The 20,186-nt window shown below is 39.2% G+C and overlaps 3 protein-coding genes and 2 long non-coding RNA genes across 5 annotated transcripts; 3 read left to right on the top strand and 2 right to left on the bottom strand.

Annotated features, from left to right (window-relative positions):
* Nucleotides 1-382: 382 nt before the first annotated feature.
* LOC147503309 (uncharacterized) lies at nucleotides 383-1,703 on the bottom strand. Its single transcript, XR_015220163.1, has 3 exons — nucleotides 1,522-1,703; nucleotides 1,293-1,330; nucleotides 383-689 (listed from the first exon to the last, which is right to left on the bottom strand). It is a non-coding gene; the product is annotated as an uncharacterized LOC147503309 (long non-coding RNA).
* A 4,724-nt stretch (nucleotides 1,704-6,427) lies between these two features.
* LOC147503308 (uncharacterized) lies at nucleotides 6,428-8,241 on the top strand. The gene is made up of 2 exons (XM_086604784.1): nucleotides 6,428-6,871; nucleotides 6,934-8,241. Exons 1-2 carry the CDS (start codon nucleotides 6,428-6,430, stop codon nucleotides 8,239-8,241), a joined length of 1,752 nt encoding a protein of 583 aa, XP_086460910.1.
* Nucleotides 8,242-8,412: 171 nt separating this feature from the next.
* Nucleotides 8,413-9,351, top strand: LOC147503307 (uncharacterized). The gene is made up of 2 exons (XM_086604783.1): nucleotides 8,413-8,469; nucleotides 8,581-9,351. The coding sequence occupies exons 1-2, from the start codon at nucleotides 8,413-8,415 to the stop codon at nucleotides 9,349-9,351; spliced, it is 828 nt and encodes a 275-aa protein (XP_086460909.1).
* Nucleotides 9,352-9,475: 124 nt separating this feature from the next.
* LOC147503306 (uncharacterized) lies at nucleotides 9,476-10,602 on the top strand. Its single transcript, XR_015220162.1, has 3 exons — nucleotides 9,476-9,620; nucleotides 9,702-9,931; nucleotides 10,015-10,602. It is a non-coding gene; the product is annotated as an uncharacterized LOC147503306 (long non-coding RNA).
* A 3,544-nt stretch (nucleotides 10,603-14,146) lies between these two features.
* On the bottom strand, nucleotides 14,147-16,333 carry LOC147503305 (uncharacterized). The gene is made up of 2 exons (XM_086604781.1): nucleotides 15,529-16,333; nucleotides 14,147-15,036 (listed from the first exon to the last, which is right to left on the bottom strand). Exons 1-2 carry the CDS (start codon nucleotides 16,331-16,333, stop codon nucleotides 14,147-14,149), a joined length of 1,695 nt encoding a protein of 564 aa, XP_086460907.1.
* Between the last annotated feature and the right edge of the window lie 3,853 nt (nucleotides 16,334-20,186).

Below are 20,186 nucleotides of genomic sequence, written 5' to 3'. Positions count from 1 at the left end.
AAACCTCTCCATCTCGATTACAAAGATTTTAAGCTTGAATAGTATATCATTTTTTATTTTTGATAGGTAAGGTACACATCATTGTCCAATTTCAACAACAATTTACCAAAGACGAGTTTAAATGCTCATCCACTTTTGTTCCATGAATTTTTGTGCGGATACTGGCTCAAATACATTACAATACGTGAAGGTAATAAGAAAGTTCATCCTAACTACACAATCAAAAGCATACAATAGGACCTTAAAACATTTCACGGTATAGTAATGGACTAATGGTCACAATTTCATCTGCAAAGAAACACTCCAGTTATAGAAAACCACATGCATCAAATGGAAAGGAACCAGAACAATACCCAAGGAGGTGGACTAAGGAAATGGAAGATAAGAACAGGTGTATAGGACACATAAGTTAATCAGCACGCCCTTATCCCCCACTTCTTTCCCTCAAATAAGTTCATGTGACCTTTATTTATTTTTTAAACTCTGAAATGCTTATACAATAGACCTCCTTTAAAACACATTTCACGGTACAGTAATGGTCACAATTTCATCTGAAAACAAGTTATTCTAATCAATAATTAGTGACACTTTTATTTGATGTTAAGTCATACCTTGGCAACACATTGAATATTCATCACCCAAAGCATCCAGAACTGGTCGTGTAGTCCTCTACTCCTCTCAGCTTGTTCCTACCAGTTATTTGATGAAATATACTAAGAATATCTTTGCAGGAGTTAATATACTAAGAGGTGTGCGATAGTGGAGAAGAAGAAGCTTTTGTAGCCATCAAAATTCGTAAGCTCGCGTGGGAGAGGTAGGAGTAGCTTTTATTAATTTTGTTCGTCGGTTTGCAATAATTTTATCCTTTCAGCACCAATTATCTCCGATAATATCGTCATTTAAGCATATCATCGATATATCGCAATATATCAGAAAATATCATCGATAAATGCATTAGTATTTATCCAAATTAGTATCGCGATATTTATATATCCATATCTGAAATCTCGATACTTATCGCGATATATCGCGATATTTTGTACTATGATACATACTCCAATCCTCATCATTACTGTTGGAGTCAAAACTAAATCTATCCACAAAGAAATAAAAGCAAGTGTAATATTAATATACCCAAAATGCCCCTAAAGTCAACATACATTTTCTTGCACATGCATTGCTTTGCCAGGTAAAATAAGTTAGTACCCAGGGTTATTTTGGGAACATTTGTAACAGAAAAATGAACTCCATAAAACAAGCAATGATGAGCAGAAATGAAGATGTTAATGTACCTAAAAATCCTTTCACTACCGTTGTTCAGTTCACCGATCTGAAAACCAACACAAAAGATAAAAAATCATAAGGGGTGACTACTGACTAGTAATGGTAAAAAAAAAAGGAGTTGAAAATGAGTGACAGAGTGAGTGATGAGTAAGTAATGCCTTCAGCATTGTGCACAAACAAACACTAGAGATAGTAAAAGTGGTAAGTGAGCATTTTGAAGAAAAGAAATAAGCTCACCTGCCTTCTGCTAGCTTAACAAAGAGCAAGAAACAAGTGGGTGTTTTTGAAAAACCCTAGAACACTATATACTTGGAGACCAAATGAGTTGGGAAAGTGAAGTGGTTGTTTCTGGGTTTGGTACATGTGAGGTGAGTTTAGTAGTGGGTAGTTAGCTTCTTCTCACTGCACTGTTTCCTAAGCTGCTTACTTCCACTCGTTACGTTACAGTCAAATAAACTACACACAAGGGCACTACGTACGAGAAACTAATTTGTTATTTTCTAAGGGGCCCACTGAGATTAGTAACGTTTTTTAATTTTTGAACTAGAGCCAATGTCTGATATGGACATAGGCAATTTACATGTACAATTGAAATGTACGTATGCACACGAGTAATACAGTTAAGTTTCAAATATTCTTACTGTCCAAATTTACAAGTATTATATAATTATATATGTAGGGACCTTACATGTATATGCTGAGCAAAGTTATTGTCCTACTTGGAATTGAAATACATCTATCTAATAAAACACAACTGTGTAGGGCCCGAAGGGCCCAATCCGACCGCTCTAATTCTTTTTCACCAACTTATGACTTGGCAGAAAAGAAGAATCTCACCTGATACGCTACTTCTATCCGCAACATATGGGTCCATATGATCACTCTTTTTTTACTGCTCTCCCACATCTCTCATCTCTCCCACATCCCGCATCTCTCCCACTCACTCTTTTCTACTGCTCGACTTCTCATCTCTCCCACATCACGCATCTCTCCCACATCATCAATGTTATCACTCCCACACCATCTCTCGACTATATACACGCATGGTAAGTTTTTTTTTTTTGGGCGAGTTAAGTAGCAAGTTGAAGGTGCATGCTTCACTTGCTAAGCAAAGTTGAATGATTTTGATATGCTTTTGTGATGTAGGTTCCCCCTGGTACTCCAATCGTTAATGCTTGAGAGTTAATGACCTGCAAAGGGATTGTGTTGGCTTGACCAAGTAAAGGACGCATTTTGTTGTGATTTGAAAAACTTGAGAGTTGTGTAGGAATGTCTTTTCTAAGCAGCCAGGAGTCATTGTAATTTGCATTTTAAGGTAAGTTCAATTTATCATCAATGCTATCAATCTAGCTATTTTTGTTTATTCCTTTTGATTTTCTTAGTTCTTTTCCGATTTTTTTATGTTGAAACCGGAAGTGAAAGAAATAGTAGATGCGAAGTCGTTCTTTTCGTCATCTGATGGAACTTCATTTCATGCTAATTCATTAATGGAGCTTAATATTGTCATGCTCAAATATTGTCAGTAAATGCATCAGAAAAGTATGCCAATAATCTTCTGTGTTCTTACATGTAATACATGAAAATGAAAATTGGTCATTCTGAAAAATTCATCGAGTCCCTTGAAAATTCAACTTACATACACACCGCAAGTATGTTGCTCTTTCTCGATGGACACCTTGAATAACCTACACTCGATAACTTTGTGAGCATTCTTTCTACTGGCCCTGCAGAAGGTTGGTGGTCATTTTTTTTTGGTGGATTTGAAAAGTAAACTATATAGACGATAAGTTTTGTTGAGCTTGTCTGTATCAAGTAAAACATTCTCAGTAGACACCTTGAATAACCTACACTCGATAACTTTGTGAGCATTCTTTCTACGCTGTCTGTAAAGGTTGGTGGTCATTTTTTTTTGGTGGATTTGAAAAGTAAACTATATAGACGATAAGTTTTGTTGAGCTTGTCTGTATCAAGTAAAACATTTTCTTGCAGCAGAATACTGTAGCACTGAAATTATCTTTTGCCTGGAACAGGTTGCACAGCTTAGAGTAACTCCGCGAGTTCTACAGGATTGCATGGATAAGGGTAAACATCCAATGGACCCTTCTAAGGATCCATCGAACAAGAAAAACCATATTTTTGTTCCGGTCGCAGATAGACTCTTCCTCCAACCACCTACACCTCAACGACCTGCTCACACCCGGGTATTACTCTCACCTGGCTCCAGTAAATGTTTAGGCGCCCTTTTTGTTATCAAAACAACAATATAGCTTCGACTTTCTATGATTCCATGCTACGCACTTCAGTATTACTGCCATTGCAAACTCCAAACTTTCGTTTTCGTTGTTAATCTTTTTTTTTTCTGCAGGATCGCATGGATAAGGGTAAGCGTCCAATGGACCCTTCTAAGGATCCATCGAACAAGAAAAACCAGATTTTTGTTCCGTTCGCGGATAGACTCTTCCTCCAACCACCTCCACTCAACGACACCTTTCGCTCCCCTGTATTACTCTCACTGGCTCCAATAAATGTTACGCTTTCGGTTAAACGGCTAAAAACTACTTATGTTGCCCATTCATTCTAATTTGTTGGTTTCACATTACGTTTTTTAACTACTTATTTGGTTTATATAGCTTCCGACGCCACCAATTCTCAACAAAGGGAAACGCCTTTCGACCGCTAAGGAACCTTCCAAGCATAACAAATGTGCTTTTGTTGCCCCCCAGGATATACTCAGTATTCAACCGCCTCCTGGCTTATGGGTATTTATTGCTCCTATTTCTTTATCTCTATCTCGCCTATATATTTCCCCGCTTACGTTGTCGTTACTGTTGGCCTATTTTTGCGTTTGGTTTATTACCATTTACTGCTTTATTCATTTCCTTTTGGTCCCAACATTTATAAAATTTACCATTTACATATTTATTCATATGCCCACACAGTTGTGTTTTATTAGATAGATTTATTCTTCTTTCTCCCTATCCGTCTAACTGTAGAGAACTACCCCTTCCTCCGACAAAGAGACAACTAACAAAAAGAATACTAGCCCAGCGTGCTCGAAGGGCAAGAGAAAGGAGCGCTCAAGAGAAAGGCAGCTCAGACTTTGCCAACCAAGCACGTCGTGTAATTGGCCACCAACTCATAGGTTCAGCATTAAATACCTCTCTTTCACTTCCCCGCACTCCATCTACAACTGACAGGCGGCGAGCACATGGTACTACAATTACACCTCGTACGGCACCATATAGCCGCCTTCCTTCTTCTGAGTTTCTTCAGAAATCTCTACCATTCCTTAATCCTGTCAGGCTGTTTACACTCCCCGAAGAACATGTCGCATCAAGTACCTATGACAATGAGATCTTACGTGCCAGCAACGATCTCACCAAAACGCAAGGTTAGTACGCGGTTCAATGAACCTTTCTCTTGGTTCTTCCTGATTTACATTTAAAAAAAATCTATAATATTTTCTTCTACATTCTTCGCAGTGCGTGTAACTGTGTGTCTACTACCTCATCATTAGTTCATCCAATACCACCTTCAACAAATGCAGCTTCAACTTCTACACCTTCAACTTCTGCATCATCACCAACTAATCGAAATCCGCAGTATACTTCTCACATTTATTAAAACATAAATACAAAAATATTGGCTCCTTTGTTTAAATAATGTAATTCTTCTCTCCTGCAGGCCACAAACATTTGCCGATCCTGCACAATACTGTGAGGATATTCACAATAATGGCTTTGACCGTCCGATTTCTGCTAATAATTTTGACATCAGTGATGACGAAGACGAAGTTGACAATATTGCTGCTAATCGTCTGGTTGAACAAGGAAGACACTCCTTAGGAAAAATGGATGTTCAGTGCCCATTCTGTAATGCACTCCATTGGATGGATGAACGACTAACAAAATCATCGTTATTACATCCTCGATTTGGGACTTGCTGTTTGCAGGGGAAAGTCAGATTGCCTCCACTCCGACCATTGCCGCCAGCCCTTAAAGCTCTATATGATGGAAATGATCGCAAGTCAAAGTCATTTCGCAAGTACATAAGGTAATACAATCAAGCTTTTGCATTTACGAGCCTTGGAGGAAATGAGCGTGTGTTTACTGGACGAGGTCCCCGACCTTTTACTATCCATGGTCAGCTGCGTCATAGGACTGGAGCTCTAATTCCCGACTCTGGGCGGCAACCAACTTACTCACAACTTTACATATATGATCCCAGTGCTGCGTTGGAGTTACGTCAACTTCGTAATCCTGGTTTGAACACAGATGTTCTAAAAATCATTCATGAAACTATGCTCCAGTATAACCATTTCTCTGCTATTTTTCGCCACACATACGATGTTCTTAGATCTGCCTCTCTTGGCCATGGCGAAAATTTCAACATCCCTGCGTATTTGCATTACAGTGCTACAACAGACAGACGTCGTTACAATTTGCCAACCGCAGATGAGATTGCTGTCATTTTACCTGGGGATGGCAGCGAACGGGGAAGTATTAGAGATATTGTCATATATCTTAAAGGAGGGCAAGAATTCATGCAAATCAGTGAATGTCATCCAGCTTACTTGCCTTTGCATTATGTGCTAATGTTTCCTTTTGGAGATCTTGGGTGGTCACCTGACATGAGACGTTCGAACAATTTAACTGGGGTAGCCACTGATGACCGATTGACACAGATGGATTTCTATTCTTATTGGTTGTTTGAACGCCCTGGGGAATATTCTGCAATCTTGCGAGGGCACAAACTATTCCAAGAGTTTGTGGTCGATGGGTGGGCGATGGATCGAATGAACAAAATGAGATATTACGGACAACAACAAGACAAGCTTCGAACTTTATCAAGGTATCACTGATGTCGCAGCTGAAGCTTTCGACCCAAACCAAATAGGAAGGCGAGTGGTCTTACCAGCATCTTGTGTCGGCAGCCCAAGGCACATGTTTGAAATTTTTCAAGATTTAATGGCCATCACGCGTTACAATAAGCATCCTGATATATTTCTCACTATGACTGCAAACCCACACTGGGAGGAAGTTGTTGATGCATTGTCTAAACACCAAACCGCAACTCACCGACCTGAGGTGGTGGCCCGTGCCTTTGAACTCAAGCGAAGGGCCCTGATGAAGGAAATTAAAAAATGGTGTGCTTGGTAAAGGCGGTTGCACATGTCTACACCATTGAGTTTCAGAAACGCGGGTTGCCACATATGCATGCACTTATATATCTTCAGCATTCCGACAAGATCCGCGTACCTGCTCAGGTTGATCATATTGTATGTACAGAGTTCCCTGATCCAGAAGCCGAGCCTGAATTATTTCGGACCGTCCTCACATGTATGGTTCATGGTCCATGTGGACTAAAAAATCCTAACTCTCCGTGCATGGTAAATGGTAAATGCAAGCATCACTATCCCCGGACTTTTGCTGATGTTACCACCATGGACAAAGATGGATATCCTATCTACCGTCGTCGTGACAATGGTAGATCATATATTGTGAGAGGGCATACAGTTGATAATAGGGATGTTGTTCCTTACAATCCTTATCTTTCTAAAATGTTCAACTGCCACATTAATGTCGAGGTTTGTGCTGGGATCCGTTGTGTTAAATACATTCACAAGTATATATTTAAAGGGCATGACAGACAACAATGGTGTCTGATGACTTGGATGAGATCCAACAATATTTGGATGCGAGGTACATTGGACCACCTGAAGCTGTTTGGAGGTTGTTAAGTTTCCATCTGCATGAGGAGATTCCTACAGTTGTGCGCTTGGCACTTCATCTCCCCGGAATGCACCATGTCATTTATAAAGCAGACGAACCAATGGCTGATATACTATCAAGAGCTGAGCGTCAGAAGTCAACTTTGACTGCCTTCTTTGAGTGTTGTGCATCAGATGTAAGAGCAAGTAACCTCACTTATCAAGAGTTCCCGGAATACTACGTCTGGAACAAGCAATCACAGACTTGGACATACCGGATAAAAGAAGGAAGATTTGCTATTGGTAGAATATATTTTGCCAGTCCTAATTCCGGTGAGCGATTTTACTTGCGCTTACTTCTGACGGTTGTAAAAGGACCTAAATCTTTTGATGATCTGAAGAGGATTGGAAATGGTCCCCCACTTCCTACTTTCAAAGATGCCTGTGTCGCACGCGAACTTCTAGAGGATGACAGTGAATGGGTGCAATGTCTACAGGAGGTTGCAGTCATGCAAACCGGATATCATCTTCGCAGACTATTTTGTGTTATTCTCTCAGAGTGCAATCCTTTGCAACCCCATACACTGTGGAATGATTTCTGGGAAAATATATGTGATGACCTTCCACACAAGCTTCGAACATTGTTCGACATTCAAGAACCTACCCCTAATGAAGTGCAAGATTATGGTTTATTTCTCTTAAATGAGATTCTAATTGAGTCAGGTAAATCACTAGCTAATTTCCCTCCGATGCCGATGCCTCTGTTAACTACAAAATGGAACTTAGTTGTTGCAAACCGTCTCATATGGGACCAACGCCAATTTCAGTTTGACCCTCAAAATGAAATTGCCCATAGCAACAGGGTACTAATTAATGCAGAGCAAGACTTTTCATATAAAGCAGTGATAGATTCGGTTTCCCAAAATGAAGGGAAGCTATTCTTTTTGAATGGAGCAGCGGGAACAGGCAAAACTTTCGTCTACAACATAATCGCTGCTACGTGTCGTGCTGAGGGGCATATTGTTATTATGGTAGCTTCATCTGGAATAGCTTCATTACTGTTGGCAGGCGGTCGTACTGCTCACTCCACTTTTCACATCCCAATAGATATTCTTGATACCTCTGTTTGTGGGTTCAGTAAGAATTCAATGCATGCTGAATTATTCAGGGAAGCCAAACTTATTATTTGGGATGAAGTCCCAATGCAAAACAAGTTTTGTGTTGAGGCAGTTGATTGGACACTCTGAGATACTCGCGATAATAGTAAACCTTTCGGTGGAATAACAGTGGTGCTTGGTGGTGATTTTCGTCAATGCCTTCCAGTTATACCCAAAGGGGTTCGAGAACAGATTGTGCGTGCTTCCTTGCGGTCTTCCTTCCTTTGGAATCACATTCATGTTCTAACTCTTGCCCAAAACATGCGATTGGAAAATGGAAACTCTGTAAATATTGCGTTTGCAAATTTCTTAATGGAGGTACCAAACTTTGCATTTTCCCTTCTACTATTTTCCTTCATTTGCATCATTCTTTGTACAATTTTTTTATTCATACTAATATCATTACTATTTTCTCCTTGCCACGCTTAGATAGGAAGTGACCCAAGTGAGACGGTTGAACTACCATCAACAATTCGACGGTGTGCAAATCTTCAAGATCTTATTTCTACTACATATCCTCAGTTGAATCAAGCTACCATCAAGTTACACCGAATATTTAACCGAAGCACAATTCTATCGACGACAAATAATGATGATGTCAATGAAATTAATGCAACAGCTTTGAATATGTTCCCAGGGGAAAGTACTCTCTTTCTAGCTGCAGACAAGATGGCAGACGAGGATGCAACCAATCCAACAAATATTAATCAGTACCCAAATGAGTACTTAAACTCACTTGATCCAGCCGGCCTGCCACCGTTTCGTCTTAACCTAAAAGTTGGCTGCCCCATAATGTTGTTGCGAAATATTGCTCCCAAAGATGGATTATGCAATGGAACCCGCTTGATGGTGGTCCAATGTCAGCCACATGTTCTTTTTGCAAGAATTTTAACTGGTGAAAAGGCAGGTAATCTTGTCTTTATTCCAAGGATATCTTTGTCGCCGTCATCTTCTGATTTTCCTTTTCATATGACGAGAAGACAATTTCCTGTACGTGTCGCCTATTCAATGACTATAAATAAGTCACAAGGACAATCAGTTAAATATGTGGGAATTGACCTTCGCACTGAAGTTTTCAGTCATGGTCAGTTATATGTAGCCCTATCAAGGTGCACTTCTTCAGACAGAATCAGTATTCTCCTCCCTCCAAATTCGGGAAATCGTACCCCAAACTTTGTATACCCAGAAGTCTTACTATAATTCGTAAGTTATTTTTCCATTTACTTTGAGTAGTTTCTCATTGACTTCATGGTCATCAAATTTATAGATGTGTAGTGGCTCTGACTTGGTTAATGTGCTTCTTTCTATTTATGTAGTTCTGCAATGTGGAGTTCTTTCTATTTATGTAGTTCTGCGACTTGGACTGTGTTTCCATTTTGTCCGTTTTTGCGCAAGAGACTTCATTACGCACCTTGATTAGTTACTTTTTGGTTGCGGAGAGTATTCGATTGGCTGGACAGGCTTTGAAGGTATGATTTGTAGATGTTAGCTGTTGAATAAATTTGCTTGCTAGAAAATGGAATGAGACTATATATTCTTGTGAAATGCAGGCTGTGTATGTACTGTACTCATAGGATCATGCCTTAAAGCTCTTGTATTTCATTGCGATGGCTGAATTTGTTTGTGCCCTGTTTGCATTTGGGATTCCCCATTTGTCCGCTTTGAGAATCTGGCTTGGATTTCAACAGTCTTGACTTTAATATATATCGTCATAGCATTTGATATCCCGAATTTTTGCCGCTTTCTTCCATTTGATATCATCGTTAGCAGAAACTTTTGTGTAAGTGATTAGTAACCGTGCTTGGTTTCTTATTATTGTCCCATTACCTGATATTAATATTTTTAAGCTTTATTACATCTTAGTGAGGAGGATGTTGCTGCAATTGCTTTCGAAATTTCTGATGAGCTAATTGAATCTCCTGCACCTCTTGGGGACTCTGTAAGATCTATAGTGCAGTTTTCTCTTGAAGTTTGCTCAAGTCAAAATTTGGAATCTAATACACGCCATCAGGTTGGAAATGTCAAATGCATCAATTCTCTTTTCTCTATGAATTGATTATTTCAACAGTATTAATTTTATAGCTATGCTCATGTCCCACAATCTCTGTTCTCTGCTTCCACATCAGGCTATTCAGATAATCTCATGGCTTGTGAAGTATAAGTCCAGCCCACTTGAAAAGCACAAGCTGGTGATCCCTATTCTGCAAGTTATGTGCCCTTCACTTGCAGAAGCAACTGAAGGAGTTGAATTGGATGATCTTGCAGCAGATCGAGCTGCTGCTGAAGTCATCTATACAATGGCTATATAACTTGACATCACATGCATTTATGTTTTTGATTGATTGAGGGAGATAATAAGTATATCTAACCATAAATTTTCTGATTGTATGACAGGGTCCACTTTCAGTTAAGTTTAATCAACAACTGAAGATGCTTGCAGGGAAGATCAACTTGAAAAGAGTAAAAGACTGCTTGCACCTTCAAGTTATGTGACCCGGTAAGTTGGTTCTGTTGTGTCTGACTCATGGTGAACATTGAATTGTGTTTATTTTCTTTAACTGTATTAATGGCGGCATCCTGCATTCCCCTAAGAACCACAATGGGATATATATTCTAGATAAGATTACCTATTGGGGAACACGGTTGTGCGTGCTATGATGCTGTGAAAATTTTCATTGACCTAGCATAATCTGCACCATATTGGGAGATAAGAAAAGTAATACTCATGCAAATGCCGATACATTCTGATGCAAAGCCAGTTATGAAGTTTTAGGTTACGCCATAATTTATACTTCAGAAGCACCATCAATAAATCAATTATTATAACTTATAGCCGGAAGGTTATTGCCATTTTCTTGATGAATACAAACTCAAGGGTAGTTAACTATTTAAATCATCTACTTTCGTGCAGAGATATATCCGAAAGTACATTTTTGGTACTCTTCCACGAAACATTTTCTCGGTCCAACTAGAATTAATGATCTATGATGCTCATCCGTTGAAAAGTGCAAATGTTTTATAATTTTTCAGCGAAATGGAAATTTAAGCATTAGTCTTTGCTTTTGCTATTTACATGCAAATTTGAAGTAAAGGGTTCAAAGAATTATATGTTGGTCAAAAAAGTTTCAGCTTAGACACCAAACCTAGATACAACTTCTTATGAATTATTGCCGCATCTTGGCTTGCTTTTTTTTTCCGGAGTGATGGTCTTTTTGATTATGGTGGTTTTATTTTAGTTATGGTGTATTGTAAACACACTCGCTTTTGCATCCTTATACTTTTTTTAACATTTTGTAAGATTTTTTTTTCTATATGCTTGCACTCACAGTAATGATATCCGCCGAGTTGACTATCATTTGTAGCTCTCTCCCCGGGATGTTGTTGTAAATCAAATCATGATTAGTTGCCTTTCTTACCCTTCCATAGGTGTTCAAAGTGTGGACAAGAGTCGGCCTCCTCAAAGTTGGAAGACTTTTATGAACTTGAGTTAAACATCAAAGGTTTGAAAAACTTACATGAGAGTTTAGATGATTACCTCGGTGTGGAAGAACTATGTGGAGACAATCGGTATTTCGTTAATCCCGTGGTTCACGAGTTGATGCTACCCGTTGCATTAAAAGGCAAACACTGCCCGGTTTCCCTCAATTTCCAGCTAAAACGTTGTGTTTTTTCTCCCAAAGGTACTTACCTTATATTATTCAAGGTTGATATTCATAGCTATCAATATTTAGATGCAATATATTTAAGTAGACATTCTTAAACTGTTTTTTGCCTTTGGATGCATCTTTGTTACTAAAGTCAAAGGATACTGGAGAACCAAGCAAAGGTAACATAAAGGGTATAAGCAATGGAAACGAACAAGAAGTCCCAAAAAGGGATGATCGATTTCCCAATTCAGAAGATGCTTTTCTTTCTAATACAGCCATTACTTTCAGTTGCTCCTGAAGTGTTTGTCTCAGTAAATTTGTGTTTTCATAGTTTCTATCTCTGTCATATTTTAATTTCCACATAAAACCTATCTAAGCAAATCAATGAATACGCATATGGTTGTTTGTGGATGACAGTAGGGTTTCCTTATTCTTGTGAAATGCAAAATGTATGTATGTGCGTACTCGATGATCATGCCTTAAAGCTCCCCGTATTTCATTGCGATGGCTGGATTTGTTTTATACTCTGTTTGCATTTGGGATTCCCCATTTGTCGGCTATGAGAATCTATCTTGGAGTTTCAAAATCTTGAGTTTAATATATAATATCGTCATCGCATGTGTGCTATCGTTTCAAGATGGTATGTGTTGTCTTTCCCAAATTCTCAATGTCGTATTTCCGGTCTAATGAAGTTCTGTAGAAGCTTTTCCGTTTTCCTTTTAGATGTAGTTATTTTCTTTATACATTATAAAATCCTATGACTTCAATTGTCAACACTGTTAAATTTTGATATGCAACTTGCAACAAGAAGTCGATACTGATCTAGCTTTTCTGCCTTTCAAACCAGTGTCGTAACTCTAGCTTTACTGATCTGAGTAATATGCCGAGTCCCTGATCAGCTGCTTGTAACGAATGACGTAACTCTAGCTTAACAGCAGGTTAGCGGAGAGGGTGCAACTTTTGAGTTGTTTTTAAACCCATGCTGAAGGAAAAGATCTGGTGGTGACTGTCATGTCTTCGATGGCAGAAGAGCAGATCTCAACTCTCAAAGACATTGGCCCTACAAACTAATTTCTATTCAGCAGCAGCCTATGTGCCTACCTGGTGGAGTAACTATGTGGAATAATTACTTTGTCTTTTGCTTCTGTTAGATCTATGTCCCACTACTATGATCAGGTAGTTGAGCTGTTAGACTTGTTTCTGGGTTTCTGCAAGGATTTAACGAAAGAAGACAGTAATTTATGGTCTTTAGAGGGGCTAGATCCAGAAAAATCTTTCTTTATGGGCTCAACTTGAGTTTAAAACCTAAGTCTTTAGCTTTAATATTGAGTGTATACTCATTTGGTATTTTATTTCGATTAATTAATGTTAAAGTATGTGCTTTCTCATGGAGCAACTTTTTCCTTTTATTGCTCATGTTTTTACCGGGCCATGTATAGCGAGAATGCAACTTATTCTCTCACCACCACCAATGGGCTCATAGATGCAATTGAATGGTGATAGCGCGAATGCAACTTATTCTCTTACCAGTCACCACCGACTCATAGATGCAATTGAATCTTTCCCCTAGAGTTTCTACAGATTATAGGGATATGTTGCCATATATAGATGGGGAATGTTTGCTGTGGATGCTTCGGAAAATGAACGTCAGAATAAAATGAGGGTAATTGACAGTCGTTGTCAGAAACATGTCTTCAGACTTTGTATCTTAAATGTATTTTTTAGAAAATTTACAATTAAGAGGGAATCACGCTCACTTTGCAGGAAACGTATGATCAAGAGCATTCTACGAAAGAACCCAGATTGTAGATTGACCGTCAGGAACCCAGATTATAGACTAACCGTAAGGCACGTGGAGCGTTGAGGTAGCGCTGTAGGCACATCCACGCCTCGCGGGCCGTAGGCACGGGCATACCCTAGTTTTAAATGACGGATGAAATTGAAGTTGGAGGAAAGTTGTCTGCACTCTGTTGAGATTTTTGGGATAGGGTACCCTTTTGGATAAGGTCAAGTTGGTTGTATTACTTGTCCGTAGAGAACGACACAAGGGAAATTGAAATTTTGAAATATGGAAGAAATACGTGAAAACCTTAGGTGGTGGCACCCGCTACTACAGTTTTGTGATTACTGTTTCGTTGTATGGTGGTCTTAGGCTGAGTCCAATGGCTCCCTATTCTTTTAAAAGTAGAGCTAAAGTCAATAGATTTTACTCTCTATCATTAATTTACTCTTTATATATACAAAGGATTCTACTCTCTATCTCTATTTTAGTTTTTTTTTTGTAGGCAAGCGAGGTTTTTAGAGAGGTCCCCTACCCCTTTTCATTAAAATAAATAATTTCCAGCTTGTTACAATCTCACATAATCAATGCCTATCGCATCTTCATACACAATTTTCCTAATGTCCACTGAAAAGGAACTAGAGATAATATCGACATTCCTTACATTAGGTACATTATTGGCTAATGCATCCGCCAATTTGTTTGCTTCTCTATACACATGTTGTATAGTGAATTTTTCCATCTGCCCCACTAATTGTGCAATGTGCATGAGTATCTTCCTTGCTTGCCATGGCTGCTGCTCTGTTTCTTTCATGAAGGCAACGACATTTGTGGAATCTGTTCTTGCTTCTATCTTCTTGACCCCCTGCCTTATTGCCAGTTCCAGTCCCTTCTCCACCCCTTGTAGCTCAATCATCGAGATTACTCGATAATCAGACTTCCCTTTGCTTGCTGCAACCACTCCTCCCTTTGCGTCTCTGATCACCGCAGCCCAACCTCCCACCTCTCCTTGCAGCGTCCCATCACTGTTCAAAACATGCGTATCCTCTTCTCCTTGCTCCCACCTACACTTTTTCTGAACAGCCACTTTTTCTTGGACTCTCACATTCCAGACGCTGCTGATAAAATACGATTCATTCCCTTGCTCCATAGTTATTCTCATTGATTGCAATTTGATTCTTGCATCATTGAATATCATTTCCACTATTTGCTCTGCTGTGTTTTCCTTCTTCTCGAAAATTCTGGTGTTTCGCTCCCTCCAAATCCAATAAATCATTCCGTTCCACACTAACTTCATTGCCTCCTGTTTCACTCCCTTTCCTTTTGTAATTTGAATAACCCAATCCATTTCTTCCCGCCATGTATCTGCTCTTACTCTGTTATACCCTATTCTTCTCAGTAATGTCGCCCAAACAAATTGCCCATAGTAACAGTCAAAGAACAGGTGCTCTTCATCTTCTACTTCTCACCAACAGAGTATGCAGACATCTGATTGTACCGTCCCCCATTCTCTTAGCTTTTTTAGTGTCTTCAAAGCTCCTTGTATGGCCATCCAGCTAATAAAAGAGTGTCGCGGTATCCGGTTTGCGAACCAAACAAGCTGACTCCATACAATTTTTGATTTAGAATTTCTGACGTGATGATAGGTTTCTTTCATGCTATACTTCCCTTGCATCGTGACAGACCATATGAGTTTATCTTCACCTCCTGTTATTTCGACTACCTCCTCCATTTGCAACACTATATCAGCCAAATGTCTTTTGATATTTTGCGGTATCATCCACTCTCCATTTTCTATGACTTGCGATACTTTCGAACTCATATTACATGTCGAGTAATATAATAGTGCCTGTGGAAAGAATTTCCTGAGAATCCTAGTTGGGTGCCAAGGGTCGAGCCAAAATCTCGTGTTCTGCCCATCCCCAATTTGGTGCGTAACAATCATCTTACCTTCCTTCCTGTTATTTAGTATCCCTCTCCAACTCCATGAACACTTGTTTGGTACAGACATATGCCAGAAGTCCTTTCTCTTTATCAGATTTTTCTGTACCCATTGCACCCATAGCGTTTTCTTGTTGCTCACCACATTCCACAGATGTCTTAAGTTCGCTGCTTCGTTCACTGATGCTATATCTCTCACTCCCAATCCTCCTTCTTCATAAGGATAACAGACCTTCTCCCACGATATCAACGCGTGAGATGTAACACAGTCTGGCCCCGTCCACGGAAAATTCCTACAGAGTCTATTAATCTCCTCAATGATGCTTTTGGGTAGCATGAAGCAAGCTGCCCAATACATGCTGACATTATTCAAAACTGCCTTGATCAGTTGTAATCTTCCGGCGTAAGATAAGGATTTACCTTTCCATGATTGAATTTTTACTGCCACTTTGGTAAGCAGAGGGGCATAGTCAGTTGCTTTTAACCTTGTTGTTATAAGAGGAAGCCCAAGGTACTTCACCGGGAGATTTTCTCGCGGGAATTGAATGATGCTTTGGATGTCCTCACATGCATTGTCCTCCAATCCTGCAAAGAAGAGAGAGCTTTTTTCTATATTTACTTCCAATCCAGTACACCTGTTAAACTTAACCAGAGTGGTTCTCAAGGATTCAGCTGTTCCAATATCACCATGCATAAATGCAATAAGATCATCCGAGAATGATAGATGAGTGATAATCGGATTCTTACATCTGTAGTGTAGCTTGAACGATCCTTCTCGGACATTCTGCATCATCAGTTCATGGAACAAATCCATTACTAACACAAACAAATATGGTGACTGATAAGAGCCCAAAACTGTAGTTTTAACCCCTTAATAATCATACTGTTAGACCAATTATGTGAATAATAAGTAAGAGTTAATACTGATTACGTGTTTTTATGCATTTCGGGCTTCAAAGTCCATTATGCAGAAATGTGCCACTTTTAGCGAGATAAAGGAGCAAAAGTCAAAGCGAGAACTTCCGAATGCCATATCTTTGGACTCAGACCTCGGATTGAGGCCTACCTTATGTCAAAACGACCGGCTCGGAAAGAGCTTTGCAATGGTCCAAGCCTTGACCCAATCAGAGGAGCAGAAGTGGACGAAAAGTCTGTGGAAGCTAACTGCAGCTGAAGAGGCCTTTTGGATCGAAAGTATTGGGTTTTGGGCCCGATTCTCCGCCCAAACCCATGGCTCCAAGCCCATGCACGAATTTTGGATCTGATGTATAAAACAAAAGCTTAGCTCTTTGTTAATGGTAGCTAGTTAGACCTAAATTAAGATATAGAATTATAGATCTAGTTTTATTAATTAAATTAAGTTTTAGTTCCATTTAAATTCTTGTTTTAGATTAAATTCTTGAATCATTGTTCTTGATTGATTAGATAAATAAAAATAGTTATTATTCAATTTCGGTTTTGTCATTTCCATTCTAGATCTAATTTAGATTCTTGTTCTTATTTCATTCCAAATCATTAAGTTAGATTCATTATTGTTCAAATTAAGTAAATCTAAAATTCTCACATTATGTTTAGTTTAGATTCAATGGTAAATGTTAGATTGATGACTCAAGGCTAAACCTCCATTAGAGGGGTTGATGAAGCCTTGATGAAACCTTAGTTGTTTAGTATAGAAACGTTGTAGCATCTATTCCACTCTAGAAGGTCGCGCCATGAGAATGGGTGGGCTTACCTCACATGCTAGTTAGTATCCCAGAGTAATGCCATGAACACTAGGGATTAGAACTCCAAATTCTCGCCGTAAGAACGTGAGAATTGAGATACAACATTCTACGCTAGGTTGTTAAGTTGGATTCGAGGTGGATTCAATTCCCCTCTAATCTCTTTATCTAGAGTCAAACAATAGTATTTCCATAGCATTTGTAGTTAATTTCTAGTAATCATCTTAATTAAGTATCGTAGTATAATATTTCAGAAAAGCTCTCATTGACTTAAGAGCTTAATTAGTTAGACTTAGAAAACAATCCATGCTAGGGAACTAGGAGTGGAAACGAACTTCATACTCCATTTAGTGCAATTCGCATTGAGAGTAGAAGATTTGATAATTGACACGCAAAGTTTAAGTTTAAGTTTAGTTTACTTACGCTTTGGATTCAGAGTTCATTTCGTAGGTAAACTATTCATTTTACAATTATCAAATGGCTACGCCATCTTAGTTGCACTTTAGCATTGTTTTCATAATATAATTAGTTATTTTTAAGTCCCATTTCACCCACCCACCCTTGTTTGATTCATACCGTGGTTGCCGCTTCAGTTTTGGAAAAATTCCGTGAAAAACGCGACTGAAGGCCAATTCGCTTCAAAGAGAGCGAATTCGCTTATCTTATCGACTTCTCGCTTTATACACCGAAGGCCAAGCTTCAAAGAGAGCGCTTTCGCTTATCTTATCGAGCTCGACTTTGCCTTGAGCGCCGCTTCAGAATATATAGATATGCCAGCGCCTCCTCCGAAATTCCGGATTTCCACGCTTTGATTTAAACTTCGAATTGTCAAGTTTTTCAGTGTTCTAATCTCTTATTACACTCAACACGCCGCATTACAAAGACGCTATTCATAAGCGAAGCAAGGACGCTTATCGTATTCCTTTCTTCCATACCTCGTGATTTCCGCTAGAGGTTTTCTACTAGTATATCGAATTGTTTAGAGTGTTGCATGTTTAGTTAATCTTAACTTAGTCTTGCATGAGATTAAGGTCTGGTCGAACAAAAACAACAAACGTAATTATACGCCAACAAACAAATCTATCTAGTACACCACCCACGACACCTCTAGCTAATATCACACACACCATACCTGACATAATGGCTGAAGAAAGAGAGACTCCTCTCTCCGACTTCTACAAAGCTTTGAGCGATAGCCCTAAGTCTTGCATCGTTCTAGCAGACCCAGTGGGGGATTTTCGAATTCCCCCAAACATATTTAATCTGTTACCCGTTTTCCATGGTCTAGACCATGAAAAACCTTACCAACACATGCGTAGGATTGAACAAGTCCTTACAACATTCCATCATCCTACGGTTGGTACGAAATGCATTAAACTAAGGGTATTTCCTTTCACATTAGCCGATAAGGCGGCGCTCTTGGTTAACTGCCCAAACTTAATTCTTCGTGGACTCGTGGGCTAAACTTGTTCAAACTGCTTATGGAACATTTTACCCACCCCTAAAGACGGATGAAATGCTTTCCAAGATTCATTTCTTCCGACGTAACCCTCATGAATCATTTTCGAGGCATGGAATCGCTTTCACCGATCTCCTTATAGAGTGTCCACACTATAACCTAGCAAAAGACACGTTAGTTCGTGCCTTTTTCAAAGGACTTCAACATCACCATAAAGAAGTCCTTGACATAATGACTGGGGTAGTTTCCTAAGTAAAGGAGCCACGGAGGCTTACAAATTTTAGAAGACCAAACTAAACGAAATAATAATTGGGGGTAGTGATGATATCCCCGGCCAGCTCAGTTTCTTCTTCAACAAGAAAAGGCCACGGTATATTTGAGAATAAAACCCATCCGTAACTTAAAAATTTATCGAATCTCTAACTAAAAAGTAGAGGCTATTTCTGTTCAGAAAAAGCTATCCCCGGCCATGAATGTAAACTCCAACCCATGTAATTTCGTTTTGAGTCCGAGAGCACTCGACAATTATTGTCCTCTAGCTTATGAACAACAACCACCGTAATGATAATGTTTACTCTATTAATAACTATCCTATTCCTAACGCCTTGAGACAAAGATCCCAACTTCACTGAGAAATAATCAACAAGTAACACCTCCGTGGTACAATAATCAAAACGTTAGGCAAGCAAACAATTATAACCAAGCTTCACTTAGACAAGGACAAGGACAAAGTCAAGGGAATTATAATAATTATAACAACCAAAGCAACCTAGGCAAGGTCAAGCACAAGGTCAAAATAATTATAATAATTATAATACCAATAGAGGTATCGCTCCGTTAATAATAATAACTATCACAACCCACCCATAAATAATCAACGAGATAGTTCCAAATGCGCACCACCCGCGACTACTACACCTACACAACCGATCGTATCGACGCTTTATACAAAGTTACCCAACAACTTTTCCAATCAATGACTAAATCAAACGAAACGGATCTTACAATCAATAAATCGGGCATACAACAGCTTAGCCCAAGAGAAAGCCCAACCAAAAGGCGGTTTCCGTGTCAAGCTATACCAAACCCTAAAACAAAAAACACAAATTGAGGTAAACGGTAATTCTAGTAATGACACTACAATCGTAGGGTGACCTAAATGCCATCACCACTCTCCGCTCGAAGAGTGGTTGATAACAAAGTAAATGCTCTCCTATAGTTACCCCATCAAGATTCCTACACCGGATATCGAACTAGATACCCAAATAGAAACCGAGGAGCCTACCACGGTAGAGGTACCAGCTTAAACCACAACCAAAGAAACCGAAAAGCCAAGGTTACACAACAGTAGAGCCATATGCTAAATATAGAGCGAAAACCACCGCCTCAAAAAATTAGCCATGCTAACTAGGGATACAAACTTTGAGGAAATTAGGAACGCTTTTCAAGAATCTAACGATAAACCTCCTTTTCTCTCGGCTATTAAA

This window comes from Coptis chinensis, chromosome 4 (assembly GCF_015680905.1).
Source record: "Coptis chinensis isolate HL-2020 chromosome 4, ASM1568090v1, whole genome shotgun sequence".
Lineage (NCBI taxonomy): Eukaryota > Viridiplantae > Streptophyta > Magnoliopsida > Ranunculales > Ranunculaceae > Coptis > Coptis chinensis.
Note: the sequence above shows the minus strand (reverse complement) of the source record. Positions and strands in the feature narration are given on the sequence as shown.